The 19482-nt window shown below is 39.5% G+C and overlaps 1 protein-coding gene and 1 pseudogene across 1 annotated transcript in view; both read left to right on the top strand.

Annotated features, from left to right (window-relative positions):
• Positions 1 to 783: 783 nt before the first annotated feature.
• PGM2L1 (phosphoglucomutase 2 like 1) overlaps positions 784 to 19482 on the top strand; it is a 61555-nt gene continuing 42856 nt past the window's right edge. The window contains exon 1 of the mRNA XM_017532980.2: positions 784 to 1525. Within this exon, the coding sequence (XP_017388469.1) occupies positions 1415 to 1525 (111 nt within the window). The 5' untranslated portion in view covers positions 784 to 1414. The remainder of the gene's footprint in view (positions 1526 to 19482) is intronic.
• LOC108307570 lies at positions 15961 to 19406 on the top strand (annotated as a pseudogene).

Genomic DNA, 19482 nt, shown 5'->3' with positions numbered 1-19482 from the left:
TTTGAGACGCAGTTTCCCTCTTGTTGCCCAGGCTGGAATGCAATGGCGCCATCTCGGCTCATGGCAACCTCCGCCTCCCAGGTTCAAGTGATTCTCCTGCCTCAGCCTCTCGTGTAGCTGGGATTACAGGCACCTGCCACCAAGCACGGCTAATTTTGTATTTTTAGTAGAGACGGTGTTTTGCCATGTTGGCCAGGCTCTTATCGAACTCCTGACCTCAGGTGATCCACCCGCCTAGGCCTCCCAAAGTGCTGGAATTACAAGGGTAAGCCACCGGGCCCAGCTGCCATTACTTTTAATGCCATTATTTTTAATGGCAAAAACCGCAGTTATTTTTGCACCGACTAATAAAATAACTGCCAGCTGAGGGGATCTGAAATGAGACTGGAACCCTAGCTCAACCACTTAAGAACTCTGCCTGTTAGGAGAGTTGTATCAGAGAGTCAGTTTCTTCTTTGTGTGTAAAACAGGAAAGGACTACGCCCCTCTAACCTCACTAATGGATTGAAGCGATAGAACGTGATTAGTAAACTGTACAGCACTAAACGGATTCCACGTTGTTCCCTTACTATGTCATACCTTGTTTAATTTAATGCCAGGGCCGCATAGCCCAGCCTAACTAACCGGGATAGGTGGTGTCCGTAAGGAATTGCCTCAAGGTAGATCTTTTTCTTTGAGGAAAGGGAGGGCGCGGAGCTGCTGGGAGTCGTAGTCTCGGCGGCGGCGGTCTCCGCCGAGTTCAGACAAAGGATAGAACTACAACCCCGTGAGGCAGTGCGCAGAGAGCTCACACAGCCCCCACCTACGGGCGGGTGCCCCCAAGACAAACTGGGGGCCTGCGCGCGCGCTGAGGACCCGCAGAGCAAGCGCGAAGGCAGTTTGCTAGTGGTAGCTGTGAGGGCAGATCGAGGAAAGGATACGCATGGCAAATTAAAAAACAGAAAAAGCCGTGCACCATTGCCTCGCCACTCCGGTGGGCTGTAAACACGTACGTGCTACTTCGGAGGCGTGGAGAGTGAGCTCCCAGGCTCGCGCGTAGAGCTTCGGGGACTTAAATCAGCAGGGGCGGGAATGGGCGGTGCCTAAGGCGCGGGGCGTGGCCAAGGGCGGTGGCTGCGGCGGCGGGGCCAGGACCCAGACATCTGGGACTGTTGTTGTTCTCTCGCTGCGCGACCGCCTCAGTCACTTCGCCCAGAGACCCGGACCTGGTCCCCTGGGGAGCAGGCAGCCATAAGCCCCCTCTCTCCCTGTTCCCTCACGCCGCAGCAGGAGCTGTTGCAAGCACCCTGCGGTTGGTCTCCAATGCCCTTCAGTGAGGTGGGGACGTCCGGACCCTGGTGAGTGCACCCCAGGCCACCCCCACCCCATCTCAGTGTCTTCGCCGGCCCCTGGCCCGCACGGTTGTCTGGCTGCCATGGCCGAAAACACAGAGGGAGACCTGAACTCCAATCTGCTCTACGCCCCCTACCACACCGGGGACCCTCAGCTGGACACGGCCATCGGGCAGTGGCTTCGCTGGGATAAGGTGGGTACCTGGTCAGCCTGGCATCCGTCGCCTCCTCCCACACACAGTCCGCTCTTTCCTGTGCCCACCCAGCGCCCCGCGGGCAGCGGAGCAGGGCGTTGCCACCCACCTATGCGTGGGCTGCCTCCTTCAGACCGCCCTAGACGGGCGGCAACATCTGCTTCGCTTCCTTTTGCAGTGCTCTCAATTGTAACCTCCCTTCCTCCTCTCTACTCTCTTTCCCTTCAAGTGCTGTCTTCTCTCTTTCTTAAAAAAAAGAAAAAATGAATCATCATCATTGTAAGTTATACCCTAAACAACGATTTCCTTTCCTTTTTTCTCCCTCAACTTCCTTCTCCACAACCTGAAGGTGGTTTCTGGCACCCTTACTGGGCGTTTCTAACCGCTATCCGCTGTAGTTCTGGCCTGCTGTGTTTCCTCCTTCAGTCGTTAGGTAGTCGCTGGTCTTTTATCACTCCCTGGTATTTTCTAGTATCACCTTTTGCTCTTGGGAAAGGCAAGCCGCTTACCTCTTCTTTCCCTTACCGGCAGCTATTTTCTGGAATTATTCTGTTCAAGGAACCCGTGTTTTCCAGGTTTCATATGATACTCTTGATACAGGATTGTTTTTGCCTTAACCATTACTTCTCTATCAACACCTCCCCACCTCCAAGTTGTTGCGGTAATTAAACCTTGTGCAGGCATTTGGGATGGATTTGTGACAATCACAATTAAAATGCAGCTGTCTTACTTGTAAAAGAGGTCCCTGGTGGCCCCAACAGAGGAAGACAATCCAAGCTTTTGCTTTGTCAAGTGCATAAAATACCTTTGTTGAAGTAGAGAAGGCAGCACATTTAAAATAGAATTAATGACACTGAATTAAGGAATTTGTATGGTAGAATGTGACATGTACAAATGAATTTCCTTAAGGCTTCTCTTTCTGAAAGTTTTGTTTTACTTTGTTCAGTCATTCATTCAGCAAAAAAATATTGAGTGCCAAGTGCATTTTTGAGGTCTTGTTAGAACCAGGAAACAATTGTGAGGAAAATAGAGTTCCTGCCCTCAACAAGACTCAGTTAGCAGATGAGGAAGACCAACAAATAAGCAATTATAAGTAGGTATTTAGTGTTAATTGGCCATATGTATATTGGACGAATAATTCTTCCTCTACAGCCTAAATCAATGCTTCTCAAACCTTAATGTGCTTACAGATCACCTGGGGATCTTGAAATACAGATTATGATTCAGGAGGCCTGGGGTGGGGGCCTCAGATTCTGAATGAATTTCCTAAGAATGAATTTCCAGGTGATACTACTGCTGCTGGTCTGTGGCCCACACTTGGAGAAGCAAGACTTTTTGTTCTCTTTAGATGCCAGTTTTAACTATACTTTTACTAATGAGTCTCCTGATTGATTTTATTTATTTATTTTTAGACAGGGTCTTGCTATGTTGTCCAGGCTGGAGTGCAGTGGCACAGTCATAGCTCATGCACTCACTGCAGCCTTGAACTCCTAGGCTCAAGTGATCCTTCTGCCTTAGCCTGCCAAATAGCTGGCACTACAGGCACATGCCACCACGCCCAGCTAATTTAGAAAAATAAATTTTTTTTTGTGGAAATGGGGTCTATGTTGCCCAGGCTTGTCTTGAACTCTGAGCCTCAAGCAATTCTCCCACCTCAGCCTCCCTAAGTATTGGGATTGTAGGCATGAACCACCACACCCTGCCCCGAATGATTTTTAAAAGATTGAATGAATTTGTATTTCTCCATTGTCCATTCTCTGCATATGTATTATTGGGATATACTGAAATATTAAAGACACCTATGAAATACACATAAAATAATAATGCTAGAGTAGTTTTGGTGGCAATTAAATGGTTTATAGGTAGTTCCTATAGTTCAAAAGTAGGAGTAAACTGCGGACTGAGATGTTCAAGGAAGACTTCATTAGAAGGCAGGATACATATAAAAAGAATGAAGAGAGATCGGGCACGGTGGCTTACGCTTGTAATGCTAGCACTCTGGAGGCTGAGGCGGATCGATCACCTGGGTGGGGTCAGGGGTTCAAGACCAGCCTGGCCAACATAGTGAAACTCCGTCACTACTAAAAATTCAAAAAAAAATTAGCCAGGCAAGATAGCATGTGCCTGTAGTCTCAGCTACTCAGGAGCCTGTGGCTGGAGAATTGCTTGAACCCAGGAGGTGGGGGTTGCAGTGAGTTGAGATTGCAGACACGGCACTCCAGCCTGAGTGACAGATTGAGACTCTGTCTCAAAAATAAATAAATAAAATAAAACATACTAAAATAAAAAGAATGAAGATAAACTTCATTGAAAGTGGAAAAGAAATTTTTAATTTGTATTTAAAGCGCCTCTGAATATAAGGCACTGGCTGAAACCTGTGAGAGACAGAAAGATAAAATAGATATGAATCATATCTTTAAAGAACATAGAAGGTAAGGAAAAGCATAAATAATAGGGACAAGTAATAAATATCCTTAATAGAGGAATAGATTTAAGTAATTTATTATTTAATAAATATAATACATTTCTTCATTGATCCTCTCTTAATAGGAGAGAACACATTTAATGGAGAAACTGTGTCTACTGCAGATTGATACTATAGGTAAGCTAGACTATGTCTCAGGGCACTGAAATTTAGAGTGCAGAAATGTAAAATAAAATCAGACTCATAGCATTTCTTACATTACATGTTGATGGCATGTGTAGTTTTTAACATAGAGAAACTGAGTTTAACACCTGATGAATACCTATTTAATTAAAAAAGGAACCTACCAAATGCCACCAATTCTTCGTGACTCAGATGAGGCACATAGTAAGTTATAAATTGATCAGAGGGCAATTTGCTACTTGTGTTGGTCACTAAAATTACTAATCTTAGTCTTGGTTGGTGTATTTTGAAAAGTCTTTATGAAAAAATGTTATTTGTGCTCAACTTTCAGAATTAGTTAAAATTAGACTTGCTAACATAAGGAGAACTACGATAAGCAGAGAGAGAAAAATTTTAATGTGTATATTAAGAACTTTTATTTCTGCTGTCACTCAGGGTACATAGAAAATTTAGGAAGGGTATGTAAAGACCAGGTCATAGAAGGAGTTTAGTATGTCTTTAAGGGCTTAAATAAACACAGGTGTGTGTGCAAATGTTAAAAAGAAAACGATGCAAGACAGGGTGTTTATTGGGGCAGTCTGGAATACTACATGTAGTTTCCATGGGGTGGCTTTCTGTTGGTAAATTTACAAGTCCAGAATGTGACCTTCCAATTCTTGAGCTTTCAGCCTAATTTGTGAGCCTACCTTGTCTCAGGATGGACTCACTGTGCTCAGTGTCACAGAAACTGATGTCTGAATTCAGAATGTTTTATTAACGTATGGTACCGATGTAATAGCTAAGTAGATTTGTTTCTATTCAGGACATTTTCTAGATGCACCATAAGAGAAGTCAAAAGATGATTTTTGGTGATCATGAAATCAAGTCACAGGGAGTCAGATATATGACACAACATTTAACAGCATCAACCTGTAATAAGTAAATGCACACATCTCCACGATGGGACTATCCTACCACTAGAACCCAACAAGTCCAGGATCAAGGCATTTCTCCTCCAGGCAGTGAACAGATGACTCTATTACCAGTGCTCTCTCCTTCTATGCTCTATGGCTATGTCACTCACCTCCTTCCTAGTTCGTTCTTTCAGTGCTTTCATACATTCTGTCAAATTATAGACAAGTTGTGCTGGCCCAAAAGCCAGGTTCTCTCAATATAATATGTCCTGTTCTATCCATTGTGAATTTTCTTTTTAAAAGCAATCCTGTCTGTAAGATGTTAGGCACTGGCAAAGTGGGTGGGTCAGTGGCTGGATGAGGAATACAGCTAGGACACAGGGCAGAGCAGCTCAACCTGCTATAGCAGTTTCCACAAAGGTGTTGAATTTCCTATATATCAACAATGATGTGGAGGTAGGAGTTGGCCATGGCATTTTAAGAAATAGCAAATAGAGCACTCTGATCTCAAAATGTAGGTGTGTGTTGAGAAAGAGTATCATGTAAAGTTCAAGGTAGCATAGGCTTTTAAACAGCCTGAAAGTGGAAATAAAATACTTCAATCTAAGCCAGTGATTCAAACATTAGTCTAACAGTAGAAGTTTTTTTCAAGGTCACTCACATGACTTTCTGTGCCTCCTAATGTAGCCCAGATAGAAAAGGTGGTGACCAAATTTCCTTTTAAATCATCGCTATGTGATGGGAAATACAGCCATGACATACCCTTACAAAGGTGGTCTACCCCAGGGTCCTTGTGTAGAGACCCAAAGAAATTGTAGGCATTATCTAGTTGGGGAACCTAGATGGGAGCTTGGATCTGCCACCTAGTTCAATCCAATTTTTACAACACTAGTTTATATAACATGTTTTGTTCACGTTTTTCTAATACTGAATTTGGCATTTAGTCAATGAAGAGTACAGAGTATCTACATATGGTTTTATTACTTTTGGGAAATGCCAGTCCTTATTCCTGGAATTTATTTCTGTAGTGTTTCAACGTAAGGAGAATACTCTAAGTCTCATTTGCTGTTCACAGCAACAGTGTGTTAGGCAGGTAGTAGTTATCCCCTTTTTTACAAGTAAAGAATCTTAAGCTCATAAAAGAAAAGTGACTTGCTCAAGGAGATGTGGCTTTTAAGTGGTAACATTGGGACTCAAACCTAGGTCATCTGACTTTTACTGTATTCTTATCACTATGGTAGATTCCATAAACCAAATGTTTAATAAATGTTAGTGACAATGTAAACTAAGTTCCAAGGCGCTCATTAAAACCATTTTATTGGCTTTTATAAAGCTGGAGTAGGATGTAATATTATGCGGAATAAATTGCCATGGATTTTTTTTAAAGAGCTGAACAGTTGCTTTGGTCTCCTTGGCAACAGTATTCTCCTTCTGTTCAAGAAACTTAATACATATAAATGAATATTTGAATTTTTCTTTTTAAAATTCAAATTCATTTTTTTCTTTTTACTTCCAAATTTCTTACATTTTCTCCTGTTTTCATCATTTTATTTGCACTCTTTTTTAAGAAATACATGCTTATGATTTTAAAAAATAGTACAGAAGGGGTTATACTGGAAAACAATGTTCCTAACTGCCTCTTCTTTTCCTGTTTGCTCCTTATAAGTCATTTTTAAGTTTCTTGTTAGTTATTTTTGTGGTTATCATGAAAATACCAAGTAATATGCTAGAACCACTATTTCTTGATGTATTTTAAAACTTTAGATATTTATCTGTCAAATATATGCCTATGCTATGAAAAATTAGAATTCGCTCATATTCGCTCCTAAATTTTGATAGTTCTGGTATTAGATTTAGTCATTCTTTTGAAAGCTTAAACAATATAATTAATGCTAGCAAAGTTTGCAGGACAGTAAGTCCAACTAACAGAGCTTCCATTGGCCATTCTATTTAAAGGAAGACTGGAAGAAAACATACTCTATACATAAAAACAAAGAAAACCCATACCAGTTTATATGAGATACCTAGTGTAGTCAAATACACAGAAACGGAAAACAATATTGGATGCCAGAGGCTAAAAACCTATTGATGTTAATAAAGCTATAAGAAGGAAATAAACTGCATGAAAAATAAGTTAGAGCAATGGATACAGGAAAAAAAAAACTGAGTTGTCAGGGAACACAAGAACTTAAAGTTTTTTTATTAAATAAGATAATTATTCCATCAAATAAATATGTTACAAAAAAGAAACAGAAAACAAGAATGAGCTCTTGGAAATTAAGAAAAAAAACATTTTTACACCCCCACCCCTGCCAAATGCAAAGAAAATATAGAAGTTAAAGTTGAGAAAATATCACAAAAAGAAGCAGGAACTATGAGGTAAGTTAATATGGAATAACTTCCCCAGAAGTCTAATGTAAAGAAATCCTAGATGACAGTAGTGTACTGATCCACATTGGGATTCGAGAAATATGTCTTGAAAAATAATTCACCATCTATGCCATAAATAGTAAAAAGCTGGAAGGTGTTAGTGATATGGTGAAGATGGTGTGTTATTTCTGGTCAACAACATAAAGAAAAAAGAAAAGCGGTTACCCAAGGAAGGGAGAGAGGGAGGAGGAAGGCAGGAAGAAAGTAGGAAGGGAGGGAGAGAAGGAAAGAATGAAGGACCCAAATAAGCAAGGAAAGTCAAAGCTGAGTAAGTTCAGTTATGGTCTAAAAATGAAGCCAACTAAAATGGGGCATCATTTTGAACAATTAATTGATGGATCTTAAGGGAAAAAAAAAAATCTCCAGAACTTTTTCATCTTGCTAAACTGAAATTCTGTACCCATTAAAGAGCTCCCTATTTCCTCATCCCCTAAGCCCCTAGCACCCACTATTCTGCTTTCTGTTTCTATGAATTTGACTACTCTAGATACCTCATATAAGTGGCATCATACAATATTTGTCTTTCTATAACTAGCTTACTTCACTTAGCATAATGTCCTCATGGTTCATCTGGGTCGGAGACAAGGTTTCATTTGGACTATAGAAAAAATGTACATGTTAGCAACTTATTTTGGGTTTGAGCTTATTGTGCTACTTCATGCTACTTTTTGTCTTCCAGAAATTTGTCGAAGTTGCATCTACTCCTCAGTACCCACTCACCCCTTCCTTCAGTTCTTTTTACATCGTAGGTATAGTCCATTTGTTCCTTTACTATCACTATAATAAGTTCTCAGGGAGGGGAGACAAGTGTTTAAGTCTTTTATCTTGAACTAAAAGTCTTTATACTTTTATTTCTTCAAATTAAAAATGTACTTGAAACTGAAAACAACCAAGATGTCCTTCAATAGGTGAATGAATAAGCAAATTGTATATCAAATATTATTCAGTTATTAAAACAAATCAGCTGCCAAGCCACAACAAGAGATGCGCTATCAAGCTGTGAAAAGATGGATAAACATTAAATGTAGATAGATTACTGAAAGACGATGGTGTGGAAAAATTGTACCTTTTTCTTAGATACATTTGAAAAGGAGTGATTCATATTTGAAAGCCCTTCCTGTCTCAGCTAACAGTTTTCAAAATAGGTAGACTAGCTACTTCTGCTTGTTATTTGAGGACTTCTTTACCCTGTTTTTTTTTTCTTTTCCTTTCCCTTTCTTTCTTTCCTTCTTTCTTTCCTTCCTTCCTTCCTTCCTCCTCCTCCTCCTCCTCCTTCTTCCTTTCTTTTCTTTCTTTCTTTCATAAAAGCTGTTTTGTTTAGTTCCTTCAAGTTTTCTACAAGGCCATTAGAAAACCTATTTGGATATGTTTTTGATCTAAAATTATTTTCCCGGCCAGGTGCAGTGGCCCACATCTGTAATCCTAGCACTTTCGGAGGCCGAGGCAGGCAGATCACCTGAGGTCAGGAGTTCGAGACCAGCCTGGCCAACATGGTGAAACTCATCTCTACTAAAAATACAGAAAATTAGCTGGGCATGGTAGCACGTGCCTGTAATCCCAGCTATGCAGGAGGCTGAGGCAGAAGAATCACTGGAACCCAGGAGTCGGACATTGCAGTGAGCCAAGATTGCACCACCACACTCCAGCCTAGGTATCAGAGCAAGACTCAATCTCAAAAAAAAAAAAATATTAAAAAAATATTTTTCCTGTTTCTCTCCTCTTCTTTAAAAAATCAGAAAGAATATGGAGAATCTAATAAAAAGCAATTTATCATCATTTGATTCTTCCAGGTTTTACTTGTGAGATAAATTCAATTAAGAAAAGAATATAAATCTTACTATATTTCATTAGCTCAGGGTTTTTGTTTTGTTTTATAGAGAAACAGGGTCTCACCCTGTCACCTAGGCTAGAATGCAGTGTGATAGTAGCTAACGGCAGCTGATCCTCCCACCTCAGTTTCCCAAGTGGCTGGGACTACAGGCACAAGCCACCACACCTGATTGCATTAGCTCAGATTTCAGTGATAATCCTTGGATAATCTAAATCAGATTTCTTTCATCTGCCCTTTTGGAGAGACAGCAAGATTGGCTTGTTTCATGGAGAAACCTGTTTTTACCTAATTCCTATCTGTTTGGTTTTTTAGAAATATTTTTCTTCCAAATAAAAGATTGATTAGTAATTTAGTGCAGATTTTACTAAAGGAGTATTGTTTTCATTAGTCAACTGCTCTCTGCATTACTGCTAATTAGTACTGAGGCTGCTGCCCTCTGGTGTTGGGAGTTAATGGAGAAAATGATCTATGCAGGTGGAGAAGAATAGATAGGGAGCCAATCCTCATAGAATCTTTTACACCAAATCATTTAATGAACAGTATCTTACCAAATAAAACTATGGAAATTGTCATATTTTAATGCCTGAAGGAGTATGAAGACTATAATATGGTAAATGAAAAATACCATATCTCTGTGATTCAAAGACATTTTAATGTCTACCTTGTTAGAAAACCTCTTTAATGTAAGTAATGGTTTTATGTTGTTTCCCCTTCAGAATTTTTCACGTCCTTTACTCTCTGAAATATTTCATTATTTGTATAAGTAAAAATGAGGAAAAAAACCTAAGTGTCCATGAGTAAAGAAATGGTAACATAAACTGGAACACTCTGGAGTGAAAACAATAGCATGGCTCTGTATGTATTAAAATGACCTCCAAGATATATAGATATAAAGAGATATAGAGATACATAGGTATATAGGTATATATTCTTTAAATGTTATTTATCATAGTAAGAACACTTAACGAGATCTACCCTCTTAACAGATTTTCAAGTATTCAATACAGTATGGTTAACTGTAGTTACAGTGCTGCACAGCATATCTCTAGAATGTATTCGTCTGGCTTCACTGTAACTTTATGCCCCTTGATTGGCAACTCTCCATTCCTCCCTCTCTCCCAGAATCTGGCAACCACCATTCTACTCTTTGATTCTATGAATTTGACTATTTTAGATACCTTACATAAGTGAAATTATGTAGTATTTGGCCCTGTGCAAGATATATATGAAATATGCAAGTTATAGAACAACATGCAAAATTTGATGCCATATATATGAAGGGTTAAAGCAAAACTGCATTTTACAAATATATAGATGTATAGTAAAGGTCTGGAAGAATATATTATAAACCATAAGTGGCGCCTCTAAAAGAGGGGTCTGGGAATGAGAGTAATGGTCAATTATGTCTGTAGCTTTATCTGTATTATTAGTATTTTTTAAATAAGAGAAATGTGTTCATGTAATTCATAATAACTAAAGTAAAATTTAAAATATAAACAAAAATTAAGTGGTCAACTGATATTGGCTTTTAAGGGTAATAGAAGTTCAAAGTCAGGAAGACTTTTTGTAAGAGGTACAATTTGAGCTGGGACTTGAAGGATAAGTAGGAGTGAATAGATAATGGATGTGGGGGCAGAATATTTAAAGTGGGCACAGTAGAATAATAAAATGGAAAATGACACTGATCAGGGAAATGAAACTGAGCAGGAGGCATGCAGGAATAATGAAGAGATTTCTTAAGTATAGTGTATGTATTGTGTTACTATGGCGAGTAAGTATAGGTGAGTCATCATGTACCAAATATGGTACTTACTAGGTGCTTTCATGTAGAAAGTCTCTTAATCCTCCCAAGGATTGTTTATGGTAGTTATTCCCATTTTTTAAACCTATACACAAATTTTGAATCACATCTTTAAAAGAAAGGCTCAGAGAAGTGTAGGGAGAGGAACTATTTGAATGTAAGAAGATTTTGAACTCTTCTGCCCTTTGGGATCTATCTGATCCCAACCTTTCTAAGTTTTACATTTGATGTAATGAGAATTGAACTCTATTGCTGATTCTTGGCTGATTAATCTGGCTGCAGTATGTAATTAGGATGAGATGGAATGGAGTTGTGGAGGGGATCCTAGAAACTCTCATAGAAATGTAGATATAAATGTTTTACATAAGGATGTTTACTCTGTAAGAAAATCAGGAAAAAAGGTCATGAGACTTACTAACAAAGTGATCTGTGCCCTCTTTTTAAAAAGACAGAAAAATGATAGCTTCCATTTTGTTAAATCATATATTTCGCTAACTTTGAATCACATCTTTAAAAGAAAGAAATTAGAATTTAAATTCCCATGTCCACCTCTCTGATTCCATTCTCCTCCCTTCTTCCTTTCCTCAAAGTAACCAAGACATACCTAAGAATCCTGAGTTTGTTTGATTTTCTTGTTCAGTTAAAAATTCATTTTATTTTTCGCTTAAATGAAGATAACCATGGGAGGCTGGGTGTGGTGGTCCATGCCTGTAATCCCAGCATTTTGGGAGGCTAGGGCAGGAGGATCTCTTGAGCCCAGGAGTTTGAGACCAGCCTGGGCAAAATAGGGAGACCTTATCTCTACAAAAATTAAATAAAATTAGCCGGGCATGGCGGCATGAGCCTATAGTCCCAGCTACTTGAGAGGCTTAGGTGGAAGGATTGCTTGAGCCTGGGAGGTTGAGGTTGCAGTGAGCTGTGATGGCACCACTGCACTCCAGTCTGGGTGATGGAGTGGGACCCTGTCTCAAAAAAAAAAAAAAATTTTTTTGACAGATATTGCCAAATTGCCTTACAGAGGGTATGCACCAATATATTCTTCTGCCAACAATATATAAAAGTGCCTGCTTTCTCAAATTCTTGACTCTACAATGCAGTATCAGATATTTTTCTTTGCCATTGTGAAAAATAAAAACTATATTTTATTTTAGCTTTAATTTCTATTTTGCTTATAAGTGAGGTTGAATATATTTTCATATACTTAAAAGTTACCTGTATTTCCTTTTCTATGAACTGTTTTCATATCTTTTGCTAACTTTTCTATTGAGTTATTAATCTTTTCTCCTTTTTGTTTTAACGCTAAAGAAATAAGCCTTTGGTTGTTTTATCATGTATTATAAACGTTTTTTCTCAGTTTGACTTTTGAAAATATATATGTAATTTTTATCATGTACAACATAATTATAATTTATTGACAGCATAATATTTCACTTGGTAAATATATTTAAGCATTTCCTTTTTGCTGGATGTCTTAAAGTATTCTGATTTTAAAAACTATTTTGAATAATGCTTACAGCATAATTTTGTACATAACTTTTTCCCTTAGATTATATGTATAACTTGTAAAGATGACATATACCTGATATACAGAATTTAACTTTTAGGGAATGCAGTCAGACCATACTTGTAGCCCAATTTCAGAAGAATTTGAAAACTGGGCTTTATTGAAAAAGAAAAAGCATATTATTGTTTCATTTCTTGGTAGTTTTCATGCTGATGAGCAAGGTTCTCCTGTTAGTAGTATTTTCGCCATTTCAAAATATGCATTAAACATCAGGCCATGAATCTTTTTTCTTGTATGCAGGTATACATTAAGCACAAAACTATGGAATCTCAGTTGACAGAAACCTCGATATTATCTTATTTAAACTCCTACTCAGAATAAAAATATGTTCTGTAGTATCCTAAATAGGTAACTTCCATGTCAGAACATTTCTGGTATGGTGGAGTCTTGTCTTACTTAGAAGTTAAGATTCCAAAGTTAATAAATAATGAAAATTGTATAAAACTTAAAAATCACCCTTGTAAACCCTTAAATTGTCCAAGAACTACAAGATATATGCTTTCAAGTATCTATCCTTATAGAGAAATATATGAGAATATGTAACATATGTAGTAATGTACCATATATAATGAAGCACATGCACAAAATACAATTTTAATATTGATTTGGGAGGTAGGGATAAATACATATAATTGAGTATGTGTAAGTTAAGTGTAATAAATAACAGTACAATGTTGTATGGTAGAAAGACTTCTGCTTCTAGTAATGACAGATGAGGTAATTTGGACAATCTTCCTCCAATAACTGGAAAAAATAGATAAAATGTAGATTAAAAAATCTGTCTGAAGGTGTTATTTAATGTTAATCAAGAATTTCCAGTTCAAGATCTGGAAGAAGAATGAAATTCCAGGCCACAATCTAGAAGAAAACAGAAATTCAGAGAGCTGAGTTTTATATTTAGGGCCACGTTTGCCCAGGGCACATTTACTGATGACGATAGGCAGCTAAGAAGGTTGGCAGTCTTTTTGCTAGCCTTGCTAGTATAGAGGGACAGAAATTGGAAGCTAGGGCCTGTCGCTGGTGGAGACCCTGAAAACACTCTCAATTTAGGTTATAAGTCCAAAGGGCTGCCCTGTGAATACTGATGAACTCAAAGTAAACACTTCTCGTACAAACTATATTCCAGTTTTGAGTCATTTGGATGTCTTGGAAATTGGATTAAAGTGAATATGGATTGCTAGTTCTTTCAGATGTCTGAGAAAAGCAAAAAAAAAAAAAAAAAGACAACAACAAAAATGTCCTGGAGGGAGGTAGCTCCATCCTAAGTTCCAAATTATTTCTGCTAGTAATATTGCAAATATAATACCTAATAATATTACAAAAATAATATAAATGTAATAGTACAGAGTCAAAGATAGCCAGACATATAAGGAAACAGGTCAACAGAAACAAGAACCTGCAGAAACAACAGATAATACAAACTGAACTTCAAGAGCTCCCGTATTTATCAAATGCAGACTTTAAAATAACTAAGATTGTGAAGATCAAGAAGATTAAAAAAAAAGATTAAAATTGAGCAGAGATCAGAAGTAATTTCGTAGGTTAAAAAAACTGGCAGAGATATGAAAATAATACAAAAAGAGTAAATTTTAAAAAATAGAAATTCTGAAACTGAAGAAATATAATAACTAAAATTAAGAATTCAGTGAACAAATTTAACAACACTTTAGAGAGGAATCAAACAGAGAATTAGCAATCTAGAAGAGCTAGGTCAGTGAAAAATATTCAGAACAAAGCATGGATGACAAAAGGTTGAGGGGAAGGGGAGTAAAAGAGAAGCTATGAAAGTAAGTTGATACAGGAAAAGGTCTAACATGCTATTCATTGGAAATCTCTTAAGGAGAGGAAAGAGATAATTACTAAGAAATTTCTTAAACCGATGAATAACATCAATATACAAGTTAGGAGTTTGGGATTACAAAGGAATATAAATTATTCCATTATAAAGATATATGCACATGTATGTTCACTGCAGCACTATTCACAGTAACAAAGACATGGAATCAGTCCAAATGCCCATCAATGATAGACTGGATACAGAAAATGCAATATATATATACATATATCTCCATAGAATATTATGTAAACATAAAAAGGATTGAGATCACGTTCTTTGTAAGGACATGGATGGAGCTGAAGCTGTTATCCTCAGCAAACTAACATAGGAACAGAAAACCAAACACCGCATGTTCTCACCCTTATAAGTGGGAGCTGAACAATGAGAACACATGGACATGGGGAGGGGAACAACACATACTAGGGCCTGTCGGGGAGGTGTGGGGAGGGAGAGCATCAAGATAAATAGCTAATACCTGTGGGACTTAATACTTAGGTGATGGGTTGATAGGTGCAGCAAACCACCATGGCACACATTTACTTATGTAACTGCACATCTGAAATATAAAATAAAATTTTAAATAATATGAGTTTGGGGTTAATTTGTATTCTGTAAACTTTTCTCCTTGATTACATAAGTGATTCTTCCAAATAAAGATATAAGGAACAATCATATTGTTTTCTTTTTGGTTTTATTTTTCTATGCATTTATGTGTATTAGTTTTACAAATTTGGAATTGTATTACACAGGTGGTTTATATACTTATCCCCTTAATATATGTAAGTGCTTTTGCATATGAAAATTCTAATGTAATTTTAATACATTATTTTAATATATTGTTACAGCAGCCTTTTTAATTAACCAGTTTTCTATTAACGTGGTTTACTTTTTTTTTTTTTACTATTATTATTTTAGTGAATATCCTTATAACTAAATCATAACAAGCATCCGTGATTATTTCCTTGGGATAAATTTCTAGAAGTAGAATTGGTAAAACAAAGACTATTTAATATTTAAGCTACTTATAACACTGGCAAGTTGACATCTGAGATGTTGTGTTGATTTATATAGTTTCTCTGCGGCAGATTATATTTTTTAAAGATGGCTGCACCTATATATCCCATTCCACATGCTCTTCCAAAGTCACTATATGACTTTGGCACTCCTCAATTGAAAGGTGGGATCTATGTCCCCTCTGCTGAAACCTGGGTGGACCTTTGTAACTGCCTAAAGAAATATAGTACAAAGCCAGGTGTGGTGGCTCATGCTTGTAATCTCAACACTTTGGGAGGTTGACGCAGAATGATTGCTTGAAGCTAGGAGTTCAAGCCCAGCCTGGGCAACATGTCAAGACCCCATCTCTACAAAAAAGTTAAAAAGCTAGCCAGGTATGGTGATGCGTGCCTGTAGTCCCAGCTACTTGGGAGACTAAGGTAGGAAGATTGCTTGAACCTGGGAGGCAGAGGCTACAATTAGCCGTGTTTGTGCCACTATACTCCAGCCTAGGTGACAGAGTGAAACTCTGCCTTAAAAAAAAAAAAAAAAAAAGGGCCGAGCAGTGAGGCCCAGCTCCCTGTGGGTCATCATCATGCTCTCCGACCTGGCCAAAAAGAAGGCAGCCAAAAAGAAGGAGGCTGCAAAAACTTGACAGCAGCCTAGAAAAGGACATGAAGAAAATGGAGACGCTGTCACAGAACCACAGGTGGCAGAGGAGAAAAATGAGGCCAGTAACAGAGAGACCACACAAAATGGATTTGCTGACCAAGGAGCTAGAGGACTTTGAGATGAAGAAAGTTGCTGCTTAGGCTGTCACTGTCATTCTGACCTCTCACCCCAACAGTACTGACATTCACATTATCAACTTCTCATTCACCTTTCATGGTCAAGAGCTGCTCAATGACACAAAACTGGGATTAAACTCAGTCTGCCATTATGGCCTCATTGGCTTAAATGGAATTGGAAAGTCCATGCTGCTCTCTGCTATTGGGAAATGTGAAGTACTCATCCCTGAGCACTTTGGCATCTACCATCTGACTTGAGAGATGTCCCCTGGTGACAAGACCCCCTTGCAGTGTGTAATGGAAGTCGATACAGAGTGGTCCATGCTGAAGAGGGAGGCAGAGCAGCTGGCTCATGAAGATGTGGACTGTGAGAAGCTCATGGAGCTCTACCAGTGCCTAGAGGAGCTCTGGATGCCAACAAGGCAGAGACGAGGGCCTTGCGGATCTTGCATGAACTGGGTTTCACACCTGCCATGCAGCTCAAGAAGCTAAAAGACTTCAGCAGAGGCTAGAGGATAAGAGTTGCCTTTGCCAGAGCCCTCTTTATTTGGCCCTTCGTGCTGTTCCTGGATGAGCCCACCAGCCACCTGGACCTAGATGCTTGCGTGTGGTTGGAAGAACTAAAAATTTTTAAGCACATCTTGGTCCTCATCTCCCATTCACAGGATTTTCTGAATGGTGTCTGTACCAACATCATTCACAAGAAACTGAAGTATTAAATGGGTAATTATGATCAGTATGTGAAGACATGGCTAGAGCTGGAGGAGAACCAGATGAAAAAGTTTCACTGGCAGCAAGATCATATTGCACACATGAAGAACTACATTGCAAAGTTTGGTCATAGCAGTGCCAAGCTGGCCCAGCAGGCCCAGAGCAAGGAGAAGACACTACAGAAAATGACAGCATCAGGACTCACAGAGAGGGTTGTGAGTGACGGGACACAGTCATTTCCTTTCCCACCACGTGGCAAGATCCCTCCACCCATTTTTATGGTGCAAAATATGCGCTTCAAGTATACAAAAGATAGGCCTTGCATCTACAATAATCTAGAATTTGGAATTGACCTTGACACACAAGTGGCTCTGGTAGGGCCCAATGGAGTAGGGAAGTCAACTCTTCTGAAGCTGCTAACTGAAGAGCTACTACCCACACATGGCACAATCCAAAAACATTCTCCTGTCAAGATAGGGCATTATCATCAGCATTTACAAGAGCAGCTGGACTTAGAGTATAAGATGAAATGCTGCCCAGAGATCAAGGAGAAGGAAGAAATGAGGAAGATCATTAGGCGATATGGTCTCACTGGGAAACAACTGGTGAGCCCAGTCCAGAACTTGTCAAATGGGCAGAAGTGCCAAGTGTGTCTGGCCTGGCTGGCCTGGCAGAACTCCCACATGCTCTTCCTGGATATGCCCACCAATCACCTTGATATTGAGGCCATTGATGCCCTGGCAGATGCCATCAATGAGTTTCAGGGCAGTATGATGCTAGTCAGCCATGACTTCAGACTCATTCAGCAGGTGAGGCCCTGGCCAGTGGGTGAGGCACAGCAGAGACCTTTTAGAAGGTCTGCTGGGCAGAGGTGGGGACAGTGACTGGCCCAGGATTAAGTCTAGGCTTTGCTTTCTAGGCTGCACACGAAATTTGAGTCTGTGAGAAGCAGACAATCACCAAGTGGCCTGGAGACATCCTGGCTTACAAGGAGCACTTTAAGTCCAAGCTGGTGGATGAGGAGCCCCCGCTCACAAAGAGGACCCACAACGTGTGAGCCCTCTACCTGGGGTCGGGTCAGGATCTCCATCTGGGAGCTAACAGATGCTACCTTGACCAGCTGCTCAGGACAGGACTTGGGCTACACTCCTGCATTGCTGCAATGCCATTCCTGCTGCCTCTTCCCTGCCCCTCAACCTGCCTTAGCTGCACTCTCTTATCTACAGCTGGACAGTACCTGTCTGTTTCCTGTCTACCTTCTAGTTACGTCTGTCCATGTCTAGACTCAGTTGGCCCTTGAGTTCCCTCCAGCCCCTTGCTGGTTACCTTACTCCGAATATGATGCAGTCCGAGGCACTTGCAGATTAACCCAAGGGCCCAAGCCTGTGGAGGAGCTCAGGATCCTCATTTTCTGGGTTTTGGTGATGTTGGAGGAGTACCCCTGGCCCACCACCCGCATTCCTTTTTGCTTCTGGCTTGGACCTCTGGACCAGGACTTTTGTCCTGGTCAGTTTTTAAATAACTTCTAGACCTGCATGATATGTACAAAGCGCCCAATAAAGAAAGAGGAAGCCAAAAAATAAAAACAATAAATACAGTGCAGCGGAAGTTAACCTGCCTTTCAGGGCTAGGCCATAAAAGGTAATATGACTTCTACCTGCCTGGCTTCCTCCTGGGACACTTGCCTTTGGAACCCAACATTGCGAGGAAGCTGAGGCCACAAGAAGTAGTAGCCTCTGTAGGTCTTCCATTTGATGGCCCCTTTTTGGCCCAGCCTACAATCATCATCACTGCCAGATAGACAAGCCTACAGCAGGACACAGACAAGCCATCCTGGCTGTTCCCTTTCTGAATTCCCATCTCATAGAAACTATGAAAGATAATCAGTATTGATTTAAACCATTAAGTTTAGAGTGGTGTTTTACTCAGCCATAGCAATAAATACACTATCATTCCTCAGTACTGGGCATATTCATTTTAGAAACTCTTAATCAATTTTTAAGTGAAAAAATGGTATCTTGTTTTAATTTTTATTTCCTTGGTTACTAATTTTCATTCTCCAGCCCTGGGCTTACTCATTTTACAAACTCGTAATACATTTTTAGGTGAGAAATGCTATCTTGTTTTAATATTCATTTCCTAGGTTACCATTGGGGAGGGAAGCATGGTTAGCATGCTGGGTATAGATATCATTTCAAACTCAGTAAGTCTAATACTGAACTCATTATCTCTCTACTCCCGACTTGTTCCTCACCCTCCTTGCTCCACAATCCAGCTCCTACTAATATTTCACTTTTCAGTTCGAGTATTACTTCCACTGGGTGCAGTGGCTCACACCTATAATCCTAGAATTTTGGGAGGCCGAGGCAGGAGGATCACTTGAGCCCAGGAGGTCCAGGCTGCAGTGAGCTGTTACGGCACCACAGTACTCCAGCCTGAGCAACAGAACAAGGCTTTATCTCAAAAAAAAACAAACAAATAACCACAACCATACACTGAAG

Source organism: Cebus imitator, unplaced genomic scaffold, assembly GCF_001604975.1.
Source record: "Cebus imitator isolate Cc_AM_T3 unplaced genomic scaffold, Cebus_imitator-1.0 Scaffold79, whole genome shotgun sequence".
NCBI classification, from domain to species: Eukaryota; Metazoa; Chordata; class Mammalia; order Primates; family Cebidae; genus Cebus; species Cebus imitator.
The sequence above is the reverse complement of the archived record's forward strand: the minus strand, read 5'-3'. Positions and strand labels throughout refer to the sequence as shown.